General features: G+C 34.2%; 1 protein-coding gene and 1 long non-coding RNA gene across 2 annotated transcripts; both read left to right on the top strand.

Moving 5' to 3' along the window:
- The first annotated feature begins 78 nt into the window (after positions 1-78).
- LOC128296262 (uncharacterized) lies at positions 79-894 on the top strand. The gene is made up of 2 exons (XR_008286808.1): positions 79-310; positions 591-894. It is a non-coding gene; the product is annotated as an uncharacterized LOC128296262 (long non-coding RNA).
- Positions 895-5,328: 4,434 nt separating this feature from the next.
- LOC108481760 (G-type lectin S-receptor-like serine/threonine-protein kinase At1g11330) lies at positions 5,329-9,227 on the top strand. The gene is made up of 7 exons (XM_017784843.1): positions 5,329-6,610; positions 6,712-6,819; positions 6,997-7,160; positions 7,253-7,463; positions 7,749-7,986; positions 8,212-8,362; positions 8,922-9,227. The coding sequence occupies exons 1-7, from the start codon at positions 5,329-5,331 to the stop codon at positions 9,225-9,227; spliced, it is 2,460 nt and encodes an 819-aa protein (XP_017640332.1).
- Positions 9,228-22,325: the final 13,098 nt, after the last annotated feature.

The following is a 22,325-nucleotide window of genomic DNA, read 5'->3' as shown; positions in this document are numbered from 1 at the left end:
ATTGACTTGTGATGAGATGATGATTCCTGATTTATTGTTATCCATTGAATATATCAGAGTTTAGTATTTGTTGCGGGTTATCGTGTTATATTTATAGTAATTCTGACGTGTTACTAGGGGCGGATGTAAAGTCTTCGGGCTTGACACTTGGTGCCCAGGTGTGTTTCCAGAGGGATGTTAGCCTACGAGCTAGGCACTTAGTGCCAAGGCGTGTTCTCGGTTGGCTTGGCTTGTATGAGTTTTTTGGCGTGTTTCGGGTGGATAGTTGTGCATCCATATCTGTTATATCGTTCATCGGGCAAATTTCTAGGTGGTAGATGACTTGTTATTGAATTATATAAATGTTTTCATGATTTTTTGATATAATCGTGACTTGATATCGAATGGTCTCATGTGATTGAATAGATTATGCAACTTGTACATATATATTAACTCACTTGTTGAATGATTGTGGATGACATGATTATTGTTTATTAATCTTATTAAAGTATAATTGCTATGCTTATAAAGTAAGTTTTATTGTTTCAACCGTTGAACTTATTAAGTTTTATTGAAGCTTACTCGTCTCATTTTTCTTATTTTTTCCATAGATAATGTTTTGTGGAATCTGCCGGTTGGATCAACCTGAAGATCACACTATCCAGATATCTATCGGTAGATTTTGACATGTTTACCTTTGGGTTATATGGCATGTAATAGGTGTCTTGTATATGTTTTGGATACTTATTACTTGTGATGTATCTTATACTTGGATGATGTTGTGTAAACTTGATTTTGGCTCACTTGTATATATGTCTTTGGCTTTTGGCTTGTAAATGTCCATATGTATTTGTTTTAGTCATTTTGGTTTAAGCTACTTGTGAATAAAGAAGTTATGGTATGAGTAGATATGAATGGTATGGATGAATTGTAAATTTGGTAAGTGTTTAAAGCATGCAATTGTGAACTTTGAATGTGAATTGGTTAGAGTATGAAATGTGGTGCCATTAAGGACATATTAATTTAGGCACTTAGGTTGAATATTTTGACATGTTTTAAGCTGGTTTGAAAATGTTTTGAAGGCATGTAAATGTTTGATTTTGATTTGGCTTGGCACCTAGTGTTTTGGCTTGTTTTAGAAGTTATTTTAGGTGCATACAGCCTGGGACACGGGCTATCACACGGTCGTGTGCCATACACGGCCTGCTCATACGACCGTTTGTCATTTTGATTTTAAGTGCAAATTTTTCCACACGACACCAGACTGTTACACGGCTTGATGGCTTGGAGACATGATCGTGTAACCTTATTTTGAATCTCACACGGCCTGTGACACAACTGTGTGACCTTATTTCAATTTGCACATGGGTGGGCACACGGTCTGCAACACGACTGTGTGACCAAAATTTGAAATTGTACAAGATTTGGCCGCACGACCATGTTCCTGGACCATATGGCCGTGTGACCCATGTTTCCAAAATTTTTCATATTTTTCTATTTGTATCATTAGTCCTTGATTGTTTCTAAACTACTTTTAAAATTTGGTAAACTCGATATAATGCCTGTAATTGTATATGTTCTATGTTTAATGTATAGATTGAATATTGATGGTTAAATTAATAATTGAAAGGTTTTATAATATCATTTGTTTCAATGTGTGCCGTAATACTTCGTATCCTTAACCTGACTGAGGTAAACGAATTATAGATGTTACAAAAAAAAAAAAAAAACTTGTAATAAAAGAGCCAAGAGACTAAATGAGAAACAATATTACGACAATCACACTAAAAAAAAGCCGGTAGGGTGCATTCATCCACGAAAAGGAAAGGAAAAGAAATCCTTGAATATATACGAGCAAGGTAATGGTCTCAAGACTAATTCATGTTGAATTGGTGTGCGTTTTTAACACTCCAAAACAACCTCTTTCACACCAACACCAATACTTATGTTTAGTGTTGAAAATTAAACTGATGACTATATATGATATTTATAATTAGAAAATTGTTTAATTAGATGTCGAAATTTAATAATTTACAGGCCACCAAAGTCTATAAGATAGTGTTATATTAGTTTTAGAAATTATGTTTAATAATGATTCAACTAAATTAGCAAGTATTTTATAATTAATGCTATCTGATATCATATTTAATTTGATTATATGGACACCTGTATATGGGTTGGATTATTAGTTCAATTTGACAATATCAGTCCGACTTTGAAAATAAGTTATAAAAAATAAATTTAATAAAAAAATGCTAATATTGAATTATTTACTATTTCATTATTATTAATTAATAAATCGGGTTATGGGAATTTACTAACAAATTAATTTTTTTATAATTAAATAACATTAAAATATATCTTTTAAAATAGTAAAAAATTAACAATAAAATAAGAGTTATATAATATCCAAACAATAATAATAAAATAGTAACAATATAATAGCGAAAAGGCAACAAAATAATGATAAAACAACAACAAATTTTTTTCCCAAATTCAGGTTAAGTCAAAAAAACTTATTCGAGACCCGACCCGTCTAGAAAACAAGCTTAATTTTTTTTTGTCTAAACCTATTTTCGAACTTATAATTTTATTTAAATTTTTTTATTTTTCAGACAAATTTTTAAACTGGATGGAGTGATTCGATCATGACGAAATCTAACAATGATAGATAGAAATAAAGTGGTAATTGCAGGTAATAATAAAAAATCCCAAAAGTCAAAAGGAGATTTCGTATCAAACCATACAATGGATATTGAAATTTTGATGTAAACATTTGCAGCACCTGCGAGGTATATGATCTCCTATTAGACAACAACTAAAATATAATCAAATAACCTGATTTGTCACAGTGATAGTGATTGTGATCACTTTCAATTACATTTCGATAGTTACTTCAAAATATTTATCTTAATAATCTCTCTAAATTAATTTTTTGAACAAAACTAAACAAAGAAACTTATCAAGAGAATGACACTTGTTCCCCTCGACACAATTCCCTTAACCTATCAAACTTATCTTAAAACATAATTAAGTTAGTTAACCATTAATACCTTTGAGCATTTGCATGAATAATCAATATATTAAAATTATATCTCAGTAAGACAAAGACAAGAGTGTGTACACCAAAGATAAACATTTCAAACACCAATAACATTCATATGGTTGATCATTACAAAAAATCCTATCATTAGGAGTACCTCCTACTTTTTAGCTTCCAACCTACTCTCCCTTTTTGTTCAAATGAAATTTCAATATCTATTTGAGGTGAGTGACCAAATCATTGCATTGAACTATCTATCGATCTCGAATCTACTGGATTACCCTTATCCCTGCTCGACCTTTTGCCATGACTTGATTATGAGAGTCAATCGAAGTATAGAGATGAGAACCTTACTGAATTATTTGAAGGCCTGCTGTAGTGGGCACTTTAGAAGCCACTTGGGTAGTCTCAACAATGGGTTCTTCTTCCTTATCAGCATCGGGATGATTTGTAGGGTCATTGATGTGTATCACGTTACTAACTAAATATACGACTAAGGCAAGTGCACCTGCCCATAATAATATAGCTACGGTGAGTCGAGATTTCGTATCCGCAAGGATTAAAAGTATTAGTAATTATTGTTTTCCTTTTATCTAGCTGGCAAATTAAAGTGATTGTTCTTAATCTAAAATTTCTAAATTAATTTAACTAAAGAATGCAATAGAAAATAAATCAAGAAAGCAACCAAATAATAACTAACAAGAGAGATAATACCCAGTAAAGAATCCACCTAGACTTCATCTATTAAGCGATTTATTCACTTGATAATTTGATCCATAGAAATTCCTAAACTATGCTAATATCTCTTTCGAGAGTAAGGGCAACTGACTCTAGGTTGATTAATTAAAATTTCCTTCTAATTAAAACCCTTATTGTCGTATTAACTCGATTTATGGATTCCCCTATTAGATTTGACTCTAATTTGGTAGATTATGTCATCTTGTTTCTAAGATTGCATGCAACTCCACTCAGTTATGCTAGATCTACTCTTAAAAAGGGACTTTTGCTCCACTGATTAAGCATATTAAACATGAATTAATATCCCAAAAATATTAAAATGAGAGATAAGTACACATAATTGAGAACAAGAATCAAGTATTTATCACGTAATAACAGAAATTAAACAATAGAATTCATCATAAGTTTCATCCTCCCTAGGTATCTAGGGAATTAGTTCATAATCGTCAATAGAAAAATCTCAAAGTCAGAATAACCACAAGACATATAGAAACTCATAAAAACTTCGAAATAAATTAAAAGAAGATCTTCAATCTTAATGGAGATTCGTTTCTGAGTTGGCTCATAAGGGTGTTCTTCGAGTGTTTTCTTCAATCTTCTTTGATGGCCCTCTTATCTCTTCTTCTATTTGGTATTTATAGACTTTAGAATGCTCAGAAAGACTAAAAATTATGTTTTTTCGTGTGTTTGGGAAACATGTTGCAAAATTGACACAGGCTGGCACATGGGCGTGTGTCAAGCACGTGTGGTTTCTGAAATATGCTCTTTTTCTCCAATTTTTTCTCCTTTTACTCTCAAATACTCACCTAAGTATAAGAATATGAATTAAAAGGATCAGGATTATCAAATTCACCAATTTGCATAAATAATCATCCAAAAACGCATTAAGAATGATATTAAAATATGTTAGTTTTATCATTTATCAGTCATTGAATGTGTGCTTTCCCTTAAGCCATTTTGGTAAAAATTTGAGCTCAACAATAGATCTATTCGGATGTTCAGTGGATAAAAAAAGTCTTTGATTTTGCTTCAGAAGCACTTGAAAAATCAAAGTACCATAATAGAGTGGTTCATCCAATGACCTTCTCAAATGTGTTACCTTTTTGGGAGAATTCATTCTCCTAATATAATCTTATTTTACTTTATGGTAATACTTACGTCTTCTTTCATAAAAAAAATCAATTACTAACACAATAATCAAATTATTCATCTTTGAACAAATGACCCTTGGATACGATACTTTTCCATCTATCATGTCATGTCGATGAGAAGATATTATTTATCATTTCGGGCTATTAATTTTACTATTGTAAGTGAAACTTTGTCATGCAAAAATAATATACCCAATATAAAAATTAAGGTAAGTCATATAATGAATTTCACAACTGAGTAAATTTATTGTTGAGATAACAATTTTTTTCTTAGTAGACAGTGATATGACCAATTAAGACTAGTTCACGCACTACTCAAAAACTACCTCACTCAATCCTTAAAATCTCCAGTATCATTTCATAAATCATAGCGTCACTTCAAGTTCTGCTCTTAAAAGAAATTCAGAAAACAAAGTCATGGGGAAAACTATTAGCTGCTCTGTTTTACTAGCTTTAATATCTTGTTTTTACTTACCGTTTGGCACTGCTTTAGACACTATAACAGCATCAAAATCCGTCAAAGACCCTGATGTTATAATCTCCCAGAGTGGAGTTTTCAGATTGGGATTCTTCAGCTTTGCTAATTCCAGCAATCGTTATGTAGGGATATTGTACCATCAAATCCCCCTACAAACAGTCGTATGGGTAGCGAACAGAAACAAGCCTCTCAAGGACTCTTCTGGGATTCTCAAGATATCAGACGATGGAAATCTTGTTGTTTTGAATGGAAAGGCTGAGATTCTTTGGTCATCAAATGTGAAGAATTTAGTTCCTAATGCAACAACTGCCCAGCTTTTAGACTCCGGAAACCTTGTCCTCAACAATGGAGTAAACAGTTTATGGGAGAGTTTTGAAGATCCTTCAAATGCCTTCCTTGAAACTATGAAGATCAGCACTGATGTAAAAAAGGGTCGTAAAGTGGGGATAAAATCATGGAAAAGCCCTGATGATCCCTCTGATGGTAACTTTTCTCTTAGCCTTGAACCCTTTAACATCCCAGAGGGTGCTATTTGGAACAATAACCAGCTCTATTATCGGTCCGGCCCATGGAATGGTCAAATCTTCATTGGTGTAATGAATATGAATACCGTTTATCTTGATGGCTTTTACCTTGTTTCTGATGATAAACAACAAACGTACTATTTCACTTACCAATATTCTAATAACTCTTGTTTGTTGTACTATGAACTGGATTCTCAAGGAAAATTGATTGAACGGCAATGGGATGCGGGGAAAGGGGACTGGATAAATTGGTACCCTGTTCTTCAAACAGATTGTGAGGTTTATGGGAAGTGTGGGCCATTTGGCATGTGCGATCCAACGAAACGACCCATTTGCAGTTGCTTGAAGGGGTTTAAGCCTAGGAATAGAGAGGAATGGAGTAGAGGTAATTGGAGTAGTGGGTGTTTTAGGACTACCCTTTTGCAGTGCCAAAGAGATAAAAACAACGGCAGAGGGGCAGGCCAAGGAGATGACGGGTTTTTGAAGCTGAAGATGATGAAAGTGCCGGTATTTCCGGACTGGTCATCGGTTATTTATAGCGAGTGCAAAGATCAATGCTTGAAGAATTGTTCGTGCGTGGCTTATGCGTATGATGATGGCATTGGTTGCATGTCTTGGGGTGGAGATTTGATTGACGTGCAGAAATTCTCCACTCGCGGAGTCGATCTTTACATTCGTCTGCCATATTCGGAACTTGGTAAACTTGTCTTCCATGTCGACCATGTGTTTTATGAGTTGCGTCAATTAATCTGCTTTTTTAGTGTTGAAGTTTTATAAACCAAGTTTCTGGATTTGCAGATAAAGGGAAAGGCAATAAGGTCATTGCCATTACTACAGTCATTGCGGGCATAGTCGTAATAACAATTTCTGCACTCTTCTCATGGTGTAGGATGGCTAAACAAAGAGGTAATAAAATGTCCTTTATTTATTTATTTAATTTGTGTAGTCACCTTTAGAAGAGATTTATTTAATTCTAGATAGAATAAAACTGGAATTGGACTGATCTGAAATTGCTGCCTGGAATTCAAGTGAAATTGACTTATAGAAAAATTCAACTCAGTGCTTCTCTGATTTCTATCTCAGGAAGGAATAAAATATGGATACAGAGTGAAAATGTAGAAGAAAAATTAATTGGAGCTAAACTCCAGCAACTACCACTATTCAATTTCGAAGAACTCGCCACCGCGACGGACAACTTCCATCACACAAAAAAGCTAGGGCAGGGTGGTTTCGGTCCAGTTTACAGGGTAATAAAACGATGGTGATTTCCAACGAACCTAGAGTCAGTGAAATAACTTTTTTTTCCCACCAAGTCTTATGAGCTGAATTTTGTGCATAGGGAACATTAGACGATGGAAAGGAAATAGCAGTGAAGAGACTGTCGAAAGCTTCGGGGCAAGGATTGGAAGAATTTATGAACGAAGTGGTGGTGATTTCTAAGCTCCAACATCGAAATCTAGTTAAGTTATTTGGGTGTTGTGTTGAAGGAGAAGAGAAGATGCTGGTGTACGAGTTTATGCCCAACAAAAGTTTGGACGCTTTTCTCTTTGGTTAGTAACTTGTACCAATCCATTTTTACCATTTTCTTTGAGATTCTTTGATATTGGATCTTGATTAAATTTAGAATCTAGCTGAATTAGACCTGAAATAAGGGACAAAGCTTCTCTGAAATTGTTTTCTTCATCCACAGGATTTGAACCTAAAAGGCCATTTAAGGTGTATTGAGCTTTTTACCACTCGATCGTAAAAAATACAACGATGATTGTAGTTTAGATCCATTATTATAGGAATTAGCTATTAATCTTGTAGTTCTTATTGTTTAATTTTTGTTATAGATCCATCTAAACAAGATGTATTGGATTGGAGAAAACGCTTCAATATTGTTGAAGGGATTAGTCGAGGATTACTTTATCTTCATAGAGATTCAAGATTGAAGATTATACACAGAGATCTAAAAGCAAGTAACATTTTACTCAACGAAGAGTTAAATCCAAAAATTTCAGATTTTGGAATGGCCAGGATTTTCAAAGCCAATGAAAATCAAGCCAACACTAAAAGAGTTGTTGGAACTTAGTAAGTTCAAACCTTCTCCCTATCATATATAGATATGTCTATGGTCGGGTAGATCTTAAACGAGTTTGGCCTAGTTGGTTTGTGAACTCATTTTACTGTTTTAAAAAACAAAATATTAAAAAAATATTATTTTTTATAATTTTATTATTTAATTTAATCGAAACAGCTAATGGATAAGTTTAAGTTAGGGTTGTAATTCATGTTGTTTTTAATGTTAAAATTCAGTGGTTATATGTCTCCTGAGTATGCAATGCAAGGACAATTTTCAGAGAAATCCGATGTATTCAGCTTTGGAGTTCTATTGCTAGAGATTGTTAGTGGAAGAAGAAACACAAGCTTTTACAACAATCAATATGCTCTTAGCCTCTTGGGATATGTAAGTACATAGGATACTTTTTTATACAATTCCTACCACTATTTATAATTCCCGCAAACTCTTAATTTGGAGGAAAATACACACTTAAGCACGATTAAACCCACGTTGTCTTGTATGCTGCAACATCAACTATGCTAATTAAGAGAACTAAAATTTGGGGGGGGGGTTAAGAAGTCATATTAGGAAGATATTTGGGTTTGGTTCAAGAAAACTTGAATTCAACTCAGTAATAGTTGAGTTGAGCTATCATGTAAGCTGAATTTGAGAATCTTAATATTTAAATAGAGTAGCTTGCAAACTTAATTTAGCGTTTCTCTTCTAAATTAATATTGAAAATTTTCAGTTCAAACTCGAGCTCAAGTACAAATAATCAAGTTTGAAGTTGAGCATGAAAATGAAACTCATTTTAGGCTTAGGTAAAAGAAACCTAATCAAGAGAGTTCATGTAGTTTGTTATTTATATCAAATTGATCCAATTGAATTCTTTTGAAGCTTCGAGTTCAAAATTTTGAGTTGAGTTAGGCGGGATAATTTAGGCAAAGTTGTTTTGTGTTTTCAGGCATGGAAACTATGGAACGAAGGCCATATTTGGAGCTTAGTAGACAATGTTATTTTAGAGTTTGAATCAGATTCAAAGAATGAGAAAGAAATAAGGAGATGCATACATGTTGGGTTGCTATGTGTTCAAGAAAATGCTAAAGATAGGCCCACTATGTCTACAGTTGTTTCAATACTTAATAGTGAGATTTCAAATCTTGACACTCCAAAACAACCTGCTTTCACTCAAACACCACAAATCACCCATGATGTTGAAAATAAGGTTTCACTTAATGATGTAACTCTTACAAGCTTTGATGGTAGATAAAGATACAAATGACTTATTTTTAGTTTTAGAAATAAAATTTAGGTATTGAAATTTATCTTTATCTATATTATTATAATATATTAGACTGAGTTAATATTATTCAATAATGAAGTCTTGACTCAATGACAAAATTACCAAAAGCTCAATATTATTTTGATGTTATTTATGCCTTTTTATATTTTGATAAATTTTGAAATATACACACATATAAGGAGAATCATTGAGTTTGGACTCAAGACATCATAGTCTTTACTATTTTAACTTTTATATCAATTTTTCATTAACTTGTTATATAATTATTTTTTCAATTGAGTGTGCCACAATGTAGTATATTTTATTTTGATTGTAATTATCAATTTATTTGTTCGAATCAAGAGTAAACTTATTATTGTACTTTAAATTTGCTACTTTTGTCTCAAATTCTAAAATTTAATCAAACTTGATTTGAACACAAAAAATAAACTCAAATAAATTCAATCCGAATTTAGAAATCACCTAAACCTAATTTTAGAGTCAAAATTAGATTCAAAGTATGAGATATGCATGTGCATCGAGGTCATTACCATCGTATCTTTTGGGCAGAGGTTAATAGTCCTTTAACTGATAGTATCAAAGCAACACTTGATTGCTTGATTTCATGTTGAACATCCCAATGGGTGAGGTAAGCAGAGTGGGCCAATGGCGATGGAAAAAATTGTAATAAAAGAGCCATCAAATTGTACGAAACAAAGATATTATCCATTTTTAATAATTTAATGTCTATCAATAATTTCATCTTGAATTTTAAGGTTATTGATCTCCTGGCGTCACTATTTTATATAATCATTTTCCTATTATGGTAAGCGCAATAAAAGAATAGGTAGGATGCATTGGATAATGGTCTCTGAGACTCATGCATGTTGAATTGGTATGAGTTGTTAACACTCCAAAACAACCTCTTTCACATAAACACCAATAATTATGTTTAGTGTTGAAAATTAAACTGCATAATTAGCAAATTGTTTAATTAGATGTTGAAATTTAATAATTTACCGGCCATCAAAGTCTATCAGATAGAGTTATATTAGTGTTGAAATTATGTTTAGAAATGATTCAACTAAATTAACAAGTATTTTATAATTAATGCTATCTGATATCATATTTAATTTGATTCTATGGGTTGGACTATTAATTTAATTTAACAATATCGATATGGTTTTGGAAATAAATTATATATTTTTAAATTTAATAAAAATAAAATACTAATATTGAATTTTTTAATATTTCATTATTATTAATTAATAAATCAGGTTATGAAAATAGTAAGAAAATTAATAATAAAATAAAAGTTATACAAAATTCAAAACAATAACAATAAAATAGTAGTAATATAATAGCGAAAAAGCAGCAAAGCAGTGACAAAATAACTATTTTTTTTTTTTGCAAATTCGGGTTAGGTAAAATAATCTTACTCAAGACCCAACCCGTCCAGAAAATGAGTCTAATTTTTTTGTCAAAACCTATTTTTTAAATCTATAATTTTACTCAAACCCTCTTACTTCTTGAATGGACCTCCAAACTGAATCAAATAACTTGGCCATCATCACGTGATACGTGAGAGTTGATTTTGTTGGTACACCAATGGAAATAAAATGGCAATTACGCTTCTAATTATTTATGAAAGCATTGGAAATAAAAAAAAATTCTCGAAAATCAAAAGGCGATTTCGTATCAAACCATACAATGAATATTGAAATTTTGATGTGAGCATTTGCAGCTGCCATAGAACTTCATTACAAATTGATGTCCAATCAAACAAAAAAAAATATAAAAATAGAGTCTAAAGTCTGAAATAACCAAGAAAAACTCCTATCATTAGGAGTAACAAAAACAACCACCATCACCATTGCATCACCATTACCTTCATCAATACCTCCTACTCTTTAGCTTCTAGCCTCCTCCCCTTTTTGTTCAAATGATATGTCAATGTATCACTATTTAAGGTGAGTTAGCAAATCATTGCACAAGGCCATTTCTCGATCTCAAATCTACTGGATGACTCTTATCCTTGCTCGATGCTTAGCCATGACTTGATTGCGAGAGTCAATCGAAGTATTGAGATGACGAATCATCCTTTTGTTGAACCCTACTGAATTATTTGAAAGGCCTAATGGGCACTTTAGGAGCCACTTGGGTAGTCTTCAGCATTCGGATGATTTGTAGGGTTATTGAATGTGTGCTTTCCATTGAGTCATTTTGGTGAAAATTTGAGCTCAACAATAGCTCTCTTAATATGTTCAGTGGCTCAAACAAGTCTTTGATTTTGCTTCGCAAGTAATTGAAAAATCAAAGTTCCATACTTTGAACTCTTCCTATTATATACTATTATAAAAGTTATTTATAAAGTGCTAATTCAATGATCATATTATGTTGTAACCTTTATAGAAAATCCTTAATTTCTTAAGGATTTTCAATATTATCCTATTTTATCTCATGTAATCATTATATCATTTTTCTTGAAAAAGTTAATTATTAACAATAGTAATTAAATCATTCGTATATTTAATAAATGACTTTTGAATACGTTACTTTTTTTATCTATCATGTCATGTCAATTAGAGGATATTATTTACCCTTTTAGGCTATTAATTTTGCTATTGTACGAGAAATTGTCATGCAAAAGTTGTATACCTAACATACCGATTTTTGATTTTATTACCAATTGAAATCAAATTTTTTATATATCAAAATATAGAGTCACGCACACATAATTCGTCTCTCACTTAAATTTGAGATAAGTCACATTATAAAAATTACAAATGAATAAATTTATAAACGTATGTAAAAAAGTTTTATTATGACCGGTTAGCACTAATTCAGGCAATACTCAAAAACTGCTTCACACAATCCTTAAAATCTCAAATATCATTCATAAATCATAGCGTCACTTCAAGTTCTGCTCTTAAAAGAAATTCAGAAAACAAAGTCATGGGAAAAACTATTAGCTACTCGGTTTTACTAGCTTTAATATCTTGCTTTTACTTACTATTTGCCACTGCTTTAGACACCATAACACCATCAAAATCCATCAAAGATCCTGAATTTATAATCTCCCAGAATGTTGTTTTCCAATTGGGATTCTTCAGCTTGGCTAACTCCAGCAGTCGTTATGTAGGGATACTCTACAATCAAATCCTCGTACAAACTGTTGTATGTGTAGCAAATAGAAACAGACCTCTCAAAGACTCTTTTGGGATTCTCAACATATCAGATGATGGCAACCTTGTTGTTTCCAATGGAAAAGCTAAGGTTCTTTGGTCATCACATGTTAACAATACAACTCTTAATCCAACAACTGCCCAGCTTTTAGACTCTGGAAACCTTGTCCTTAGTAATGGTGATGATGGAGCAAGCAGCTTATGGGAGAGTTTTGAAGATCCTTCTAATGCCTTCCTTCAAACTATAAAGATCAGCATTGATGTTAAAAAGGGTCGAAAAGTGGAGATCAAATCATGGAAAGCCCTGATGATCCATCTGATGGTAACTTTTCTCTTGGTATTAAACCTTTCAATATCCTAGGTGTAGTTCCAATAGGGTCGGAAGCGTGTAAATTATTGTACTAAAAAATCACACAAAGTTCAATTCCCAAGGAAGAGAGGTGGATCACATGGATCTCTTAAATACCAAGTCTTTCCTTAGTCAGAATATTCCTTCTATAGTAATTTAATAGCACAACTAAATACTGCTATTATACCCTCAAATATTGAAAGAAAAATAGGACAAGAAAAAACACAAGAGTTTTAACGAGGTTCGGTAAATTATACCTACGTCCTCGGGCACTAACACCAGATGATAACTTTATTATCTCCAAAATAATACAAACAAATAGAATTCCTTAAGAATTCTCAAATGGGAGAAGAGAGAAAACTAAGAGAGAAAGATTGGTTGGGATAGTTGAAATGAAAAATGAGAAGGTCTATTTATAGTTGAAATTCAGGGACTAACTTGCAAATGGCCTAAAAAATTAGGGACCAAAATTGCAATTATCTTATTCAACTTTTCAACATTCGGTGCAACTTGCTTCACCTTTTTAACAAGTTGCTTCCTACCTTTGTTGACTTTTCAACAATCTCCACCTTGAAGATTTGATTAGGATAATCACATCTTCACACACTTCCTTCAACTCCCCAAATTCGATAAAGTTATCTTTTGTAGTGCCTCCAAATGCGCTCTCGAGCGCCATACACCTGAAGGTGCTCAAATTTTCAGGATGTTAATCAAGTTCAAACAATGATTAAACTTGATTGTTGTTACCACCTTGGTCATCATATTTGCGAGATTATCTGCGGTCGGAATCTTCTAAAGTAGAATTTTTCCTTTTTCAAAGACTTCCCACACAAAGTGATATCTTACGTCGATATGCTTGGTTCTTGAATGATAGACTTGATTTTTCGCTAAATGAATAGCGCTCTGACTGTCACAATATAGACTAATGTGACTTTGAACAACTTCCAAGTCTTTCAACAATCCATTAAGCCAAATAGCCTCCTTAACAGCTTCTGTAACTGCCATATATTCTGCCTCTGTAGTAGACACAGCTACTATAGACTGTAAGGTAGACTTCCAACTCACTAGGGCTTTCGCAAGAGTAAACAGATACCCCGTAGTTGAACGATGTTTATCTAAATCACCAGCAAAGTCGGAATCAACATATCCAACTACAAACTAACCAAGTGCTTCATCCTGCTCAAAAGTTAAACCAACATCTACGGTTTTTCAAAGATACCGTAGAATCCATTTCACAGCTTGCCAATGTCCTTTTCCAGGATCATGCATATACCTGCTCACAACTCCAACAGCTTGTGAAATGTCAGGCCTTGTACACACCATCGCATACATCAAACTCCCAACTGCATTAGCATATGGGACTTTCGCCATATATTCTCTTTCATCTTGGTCTTGGAGATAATTGAGCATCGAGTTTCAAATGAGAAGCAAGTAGGGTACTTACATGTTTTGTGTTTTCATTTACACCAAAACATTGTAATACCTTTTCAGATATTGCTTCGATTTAAACAAAGCTTGCCTCTCTGTCTATCTCTACTTATCTCCATGCCGACAATCTTCTTGGCCTCACCTAGATCTTTCATCTCGAACTCTTGATTCAACCGAGCCTTCACTTATCTATCTCTTTTGGCTCTTGAGCGATTAACATATCATCAACATACAAGAGTAGATAAATGAAAGATCCGTCATCATGACTTTCGCAAATACACACAATTGTCATATTTGCTTCTTGTGTATCGCCTTCTCATAAAGCTATCAAATCGCTTGTACCACTGCCTCGGGGATTGCTTCAATCCATATAGCAATTTGTTCAGCTTACAAACCTAATTTCTACCACCAGCATCTGTGTATCCTTCGGGTTGAGTCATATAGATCTCCTCTTCTAACTCATCATGCAAGAAAGCCGTCTTAACATCAAGTTGAGCTAGCTCCAAATTCAACTGTGCTACCAAGGCCAACAAAATTCTAATGGAGGAATGTTTCACAACAGGGGAAAATACATCATTGTAGTCAATTCCCTCCTTCTGAGCGTAGCCTTTAGCTACCAATCTTGCCTTGTAGCGAACATCTTTCTTGCTAAGAGATCCATCTTTCTTTTCGAATACCCACTTGCATCCGATTGCCCTTTTACCTTTCGGTAATTGCGCCAACTCCCAAGTATTGTTCTTCCGGAGAGACTGCATTTCTTCATCCATGACGCATTTCCATTTATCACTTTCTAAGCTTTGCATTGCTTCTTAATAAGTGATAGGAATATCATCATCAACAACGGGAAGGGCGTAGGCCACCATATCAGTAAATCGAGCAGGTTTACGAATTTCTCTCCGTGGCCTTGCAACTGCAACTGGTTCTGATGTACTTAACGGTTCTTGGGTCAGAACCTCTTCAACCTCTAATTCCTCCATTGTGGCTGGAGAATTAGACTTATTAACTGGGCAAATCCCCATCTGCTCAAACTCCACCTGTTTTGGAGTACACTCCACCTGCTGTGGAGTATCGCTCATCTGAATATCTTTATCTGCTACCTTTTCAATGTGGCGATTCATCAAAGGTAACATCTCATCACATGATCATTTTCTTTGTGTCTAAGCACCAAAGACGAAATCCCTTCCCTTCAGAAGTGATTCCCATAAAGAGAGCTTTCTTTGCCCTCGGATCTAACTTTGATTCCTTCACATGGTAATATGCAGTGGATCCAAACACATGTAAGGAATCATAATCTATAGCCGATTTTCCAGATCATACCTCCATAGGAGTTTTTCTTTCTAATGCAGATTATGGCAAACGATTAGCAAGATGGCCAGCGTATGTCACAACCTCAGCCCAAAATTGCTTGCCCAACCCAGCATTGGACAACATAAATCGAACTTCTCCAGCAATGTTCGATTCATACGCTCTGCCACTCCATTCTACTGTGGTGTATCTCTAACTGTGAAGTGTCAAACAATACCATACTCTTGGTACACATCGAAGAACGGATCACTTCTATATTCCCCTCCATTGTCCGTCCTAAGCCGCTTGATTTTCTTGCCAGTTTGGTTTTCGATCATAGTTTTCCATTTAAGAAAAACTCCAAGCACTTCATCCTTAGTTTTCATGGTATACACCCAAACTCTTCTGGAAAAGTCATCAACAAAAGTAACAAAGTAGTGTTTTCCTCCCAACGAAGGTGTTTTGGAAGGCCCCCACACATCTAAGTGAACATATTCCAAAATACCTTTTGTATTATGGATAGCAGTGCCGAATTTCACTCTTTTTTGCTTTCCCAGAACATAATGCTCGCAAAATTTTAATTTGCAAGCCTTTGCACCTTTCAACAATCCTTGCTTTGCCAGAATTTGCAAGGATTTTTTGCTGGCATGTCCCAACTTCATATTCCACAACTGCATTGAGTCCAGTTCTTTGTTACCAGAAGCTGCAGCGACTGCTCCAATAACTGTACTACCTTGGTAGTAATACAAGTTATTTTTCCTGATGCCGTTCAATATCATAAGTGCGCCAGATGTCACTTTCAAAATCCCATCTCTCATAGTAACAACTGAACCATTGGATTCTAAGGCTCCCAATGAGATGAGATTTTTCTTCAAACTGGGCACGTACCAAACATCAGTCAGAACTCTGGTTGATCCATCTTGATTCTTTAATTGGATTGAACCTATCCCAACAGCTTTCTGAGCATTGTCATTGCCCATATAAACAACTCCTCCATTTAGTTATACTAAATCAGAGAACCACTCTCGGTTAGGGGACATATGATAGGTACAACCCGAATCCAATATCCACTCATCTGAATGGAACGACGATGATGATGCAACCAGTGATAGTTCAGAGTCACGGTATCATGCTTTGCAACACAAGCATCTACATGCACTTTTCCTTATTCTTCACTTTGGACAATTTTTCTTCCAAAGTGGCCTTTCTCATGACAAAAGGCACATTCTTCTTTCTCGAGTCTGGACTTTGACTTTGATCTCCCTTTCTGAGTTTTCTTCCGAGTGTATGAACGACCTCGGATTACTAAAGCTTCAGATCTCGATTAAGTTTTTCATTTGTCCTTCTTTCTCTGCTCATAATCAGATAAGGCCACACAGACTTCGCTCGAGATATATCACTCTGTCATGAAGTAGAGTAGTTTCTAGGAACTCAAACTCCTCGTGAAGTGACCCCAACAAAGATCAAAGCCAAATCTTCATTTTGAATGTCTCATCCATATTTAGCAAATCGGTGATTAACGATTAAATTTGGTGATGTGATCATTCATTGTGGTACTTGGGACGTAAGTGAAGCGAAACAGTCTTTTCTTCAAGTGGAGCTTATTTTGACTGTTTTTCTTCAAAAATTTTTCTTCAAGTGCTACCCACAACTTATTTGCAGAAGTTTCCTTTGAAAAAGCATACCTCTGCTCTCGAGAAAGGCATGATCGAATTGTGCCACATGCCAACCAATTGATCGTCTTCCAATCTTTCTCTTGTACAGCATCTGGTTTCTCTTCATCAATGGCAATGTCTAGACTCTGCTGAAAAAAGGCACCTAGAACCTCACTTTGCCACATACTAAAATGGCCCGTACCATCAAAGATCTCCACGGCCAATCTTGCATTTGCAATTGTCGGTCTTGTCCACATGGACGATGTTGAAGCTCCTACACTGACCGTTTTCTCCATAATCTTTCAATATACCTAAGAAAATCTTTTATGATATGGAAGATCAGTTTAAACTGCAACCACAGAGTATACTACGATTAACCTTTGGCTCTGATACCACTTGTAGTTCCAATAGGGTCGGAAGCGTGTAAATTATTGTACTAAAAAATCACACAAAGTTCAATTCCCAGGGAAGAGAGGTGGATCACATGGATCTCTTAAATACCAAGTCTTTCCTTAGTCAGAATATTCCTTCTATAGTAATTTAATAGCACAATTAAATACTGCTATTATACCCTCAAATATTGAAAGAAAAATAGGACAAGAAAAAACACAAGAGTTTTAACGAGGTTCGGTAAATTATACCTACGTCCTCGGGCACTAACACCAGATAATAACTTTATTATCTCCAAAATAATACAAACAAATAGAATTCCTTAAGAATTCTCAAATGGGAGAAGAGAGAAAACTAAGAGAGAAAGATTGGTTGGGATAGTTGAAATGAAAAATGAGAAGGTCTATTTATAGTTGAAATTCAGGGACTAACTTGCAAATGGCCTAAAAAATTAGGGACCAAAATTGCAATTATCTTATTCAACTTTTCAACATTCGGTGCAACTTGCTTCACCTTTTTAACAAGTTGCTTCCTACCTTTGTTGACTTTTCAACACTAGGGGTTGTCATTTGGAACAATAACCAGCTCTATTTTCGGAGTGGACCATGGAATGGGAATATGTTTCTTGGCTTAATGCTTCCGACCACTGTTGATATTGATGGGTTTTCTATTGTTGCAGATAATCAACGAAAGAATACTGAAGAATCAAGGTATTCTTTAGAAACAAAATTGTAGAAGGAAGCAAAATAATATTCTCAAAGTAATGAACTTAACTCAGCCCTTTCACTGGCTAGAATACATGTTTATATAGGAAATAGAAGCCTAAACTGCTGTTAATAGAATAGCCTTGTAACACCCCGTACCCGAGACCGTTGCCGGAGTCGAACACGAGGTGTTAACGGACTTAATTCATTAATTAAACAGCTCATACAATTCATTTTAAAATTTCCAGACAAGCTGGCTAACTGCATCACAGTCGTTTTAAAAATCATATCTCGAGTTACGAAACTCGAAATCCAATTCCGTAAATTTTTCCTGAAACTAGACTCATATATATATCTACTAATTTTTTCTAGAATTTTGGTTGGGCCAATTAGTACAGTTTATTAGTTAAAGTCTCCCTGTTTCAGGGTTCAACTACTCTGACCTCAGTGTATTACGAATCAGATATCTCCTGTACAGAGCTTCAATGACTATGCCGTTTATCTCTAATAAAACTAGACTCAATAAGGAATCTGTACATATAAAGCATGACTTCTAATTATCTTTGTAAAATTTATGGTGAATTTCCAAACTCAGAATAGGGGATCCAGAAATCGCTCTGGCCCTGTTTCACAAAAATTTAAACATCTCATAAAATATAGCTCATATACCTGTTTCTCTTATTCCATATGAAAATAGACTCATCAAGCTTCGATTCCATAATTTATTCATTATTTAATTCCATTTATACTATTTTTAGTGATTTTTCAAACTCACGTCACTGCTGCTGTCTGAATCTATTTTATGGTAAATTTTACCTATTTCATGGTTTCCATGGATTAGCTAGCAATTTGACATACATAATACCAAATATGATCATGATTAGCCATTCCAATGGCTAATCATTACCAAGCATTTCTATCTCCATACCACTCAATAACCATATCATAAGACCATATATACAAAATGATTATAATGCTATACATGCCATACTCAAAATATACAAGCCATTATGTCAAGATGGTATACGGATAGTGTGAGCGTGCCTCCGACCGCTTCCGATTTCGAGCTGGCTTGTCAACACTACAAGGAATGAAAAGGAGGAGTAAGCATAAATGCTTAGTAAGCTCACATGCAAATAGCAAGTAACATAACCATATAAGCAAACATAAAACATCATTTGCATAATCATCACCAAGACATTCATATCACCTTTTCATTTATCATCTTACCATATTGTTGTTATATCGAGTTTTCAACCCAAGGGTTAAGTACATACCTGTTCAAATTATCCATTTCACAACACTTACCAATACGTCCCTTTCATCTTGAGTATTCCTCCATTTGAGTAGAACTTTACCCGTTGAACACATCGGAATATAATTCGGATACATGGATAACTTGCACATAAGTGCCACATATTCAATCAAGCAATCATGTAACCCGCCCATAAGCAAACTCGGACTCAACTCAACGAGCTCGGGCGTTCGCATCCATAAGTGAACTCGGACTCAACTCAACGAGTTCGGATGCCTAGTTACATCTCACGAACTCGGACTCAACTCAACGAGTTCGGACATTCGCATCCATAAGTGAACTCGGACTCAACTCAACGAGTTCGGATGCTCAACCATCCTAGTGACATGTCACTTGTATCCTAATCTATTCCTAAGGTTCAAAAGGGCTTTTTCCTCGAACACTTATCCTTGCCGTCTTCCGTAGAATGCCGAAATCAATACTCGGTAACAATTATATTTAACAAGTAGTTCACATAATTTACATATTATTTGAAATTAACCACAAAGCATACATTTCATAATAAAATTCAGCATAACACATAATTAATATCAATAACTTAAAAATAACAATTATGCTACATTATTTACACATGAACTTACCTCGTATGCTGAAAATGGCTATTTTACCATTTCGTCCACAACTTGGTATTTTCCCCATTTTAGCCCAATTTCAGTTTTCCTTGCTCTATCATTTAAAATATAGTCTAATTAGGACTCACATTATTCAAATTGACCCAAAATCATATTTTGAAAAATTACAATTTTGCCCCTAAACTTTTGCATATTTACACTTTTGCCCCAAAGCTCGTAAATTAAAATTCGGCCTATTTTCTTATGTTTTATGACATGCTGATCATTTTTCCTTCTATGGCAACATCAAATTCTCACTCTAACATGTACTTATGACTATTAGGTATTTTTACCGATTAAGCCCTTTTGCTCGTTTTCACTTAAAACCGAGTAGCACAAGTTGTCTAACATAATTTAAAACCTCATATTCTATCATAAAACACCAAAATACACAAATTTCACCTATGGGTATTTTTCCAAATATAAACCCTAGGTTAAATTATTGCTAGCATAAGCTAAATCGAGCTAGGGACTCCAAAAACGTAAAAATCATTAAAAACGAGGCTAGAACGAACTTACAATCGAGCTTGGAAGCTTGAAAACCCTAGCCATGGTTTCTTCTTGCTATATTCGGCCATGGGGTTGAAGATGAGCAAAATTGGCTTTTAATTTTGTATTTTAATTCATTTTACCCCTAAATGACCAAAATGCCCTTACTACTAAACTTTCCAAAATTCCATCCATGTCCAATTTTGTCCATAGACTTAGAAATTGGTAAAATTACTCTTTAAGGACCTCTAATTAATAATCTAATTCAATTTTATGCAAAATACTTCTAGAACACAAGTTTTGCAATTTATTCAATTTAGTCCCAAATTTCAAATTAAGCACTTCATGCATAAATTCACGAAATTTTCACACAATCATGCAATCATATCATAGACCTTAAAATAATCATAAAATAATTATTTATATCTCAGATTTTGTGGTCACGAAACCACTATTCCGACTAGGCCCAAAATCGGATATTACAACTCTCCCCTTCGGGATTTTCGTCCCCAAAATCTTACCGAAAAGTGGTCTTCACTTTTAATCTCATATTTGGTGTCAAGAACTTGCACTTAGACTGTACCTCCAATACATCTCTTCAATTTCTCATATGATCTAAAAGCTTACAGTCTCAACTCTCAATTGTTCTTAAATTTTCAACCCTTTTCAATTTCCCATGATATCATGACATAAAACCTGGATCTCAACTTGATTTAATGGAGACCGGAATTCCAAGAAATCCGACAATTAAAGAGACCTGAAATTCCATGAATCTGATGAGTAGGAATTCATTCAATACAGATGTGATTTATAGATCTCGCCAAACATTTAACAATAGGATACATCACATTTTCCTCTTTCCGCCATAGAAATAATTCTGATATGGCCTCAAGAATAATCCTTCTCATTTCCATCCCAATATCAACATTGACAAGGATAATTTTGATAGATCCCAATGCTCGGCTTTAACCCCTTTAGCAACTCCGATTTTATGTAACATCGGATGCTCTAAACTATCACATTACCTCACTGTCTTGAAACACATCACAATTCATACAACAATACATTACTGAAAGTCAGGAAGTCATTGCTCAATGTAGACTAGTCTAGTTCAGACGCTTCGGTTACCAATATTCTCATCTATCCGAACTCTGTCAACATGTAATAAACTTTTCAGCTTTCACAAGATGGAAACCTTATCATTCGTAGTGACTTAAACTAATATTCAACTCTTTCTATTAAATATAGACTTCTCGTTCAAACTATTTACTCTTTGATCTGTACAAAATGAAATTCTATTATCAAACTTGGGAAAATAATCCCGACATAATTGTCACATGAAATCTTTCAAATAAATAATTTACCATACCGACTAAAACTCGCGCTTTTATCACCTATGCCTTTCTCGATGTCAAATCCTTTACGAAATTAGAAAAATCCCAATACTAAAATCACCACATTACCAAGATCAAATTAGAAGTATAGTCATATTTGACATGATTATCACGAGTGAAGAACGATTGAACATGAGTCATAATTGACAAATTATGGAACAAAGATAACAAGAAAACCGAATAAAGAAATCCAAGATAGAAACCGGAATAAAGAAATCCGAATAAAGAGATCCAGGATAAAGAAACCCAAGATACGATACTATGCCGGAGAATTGAAAACCA

This window comes from Gossypium arboreum, chromosome 1 (assembly GCF_025698485.1).
Source record: "Gossypium arboreum isolate Shixiya-1 chromosome 1, ASM2569848v2, whole genome shotgun sequence".
Lineage (NCBI taxonomy): Eukaryota > Viridiplantae > Streptophyta > Magnoliopsida > Malvales > Malvaceae > Gossypium > Gossypium arboreum.
Note: the sequence above shows the minus strand (reverse complement) of the source record. Positions and strands in the feature narration are given on the sequence as shown.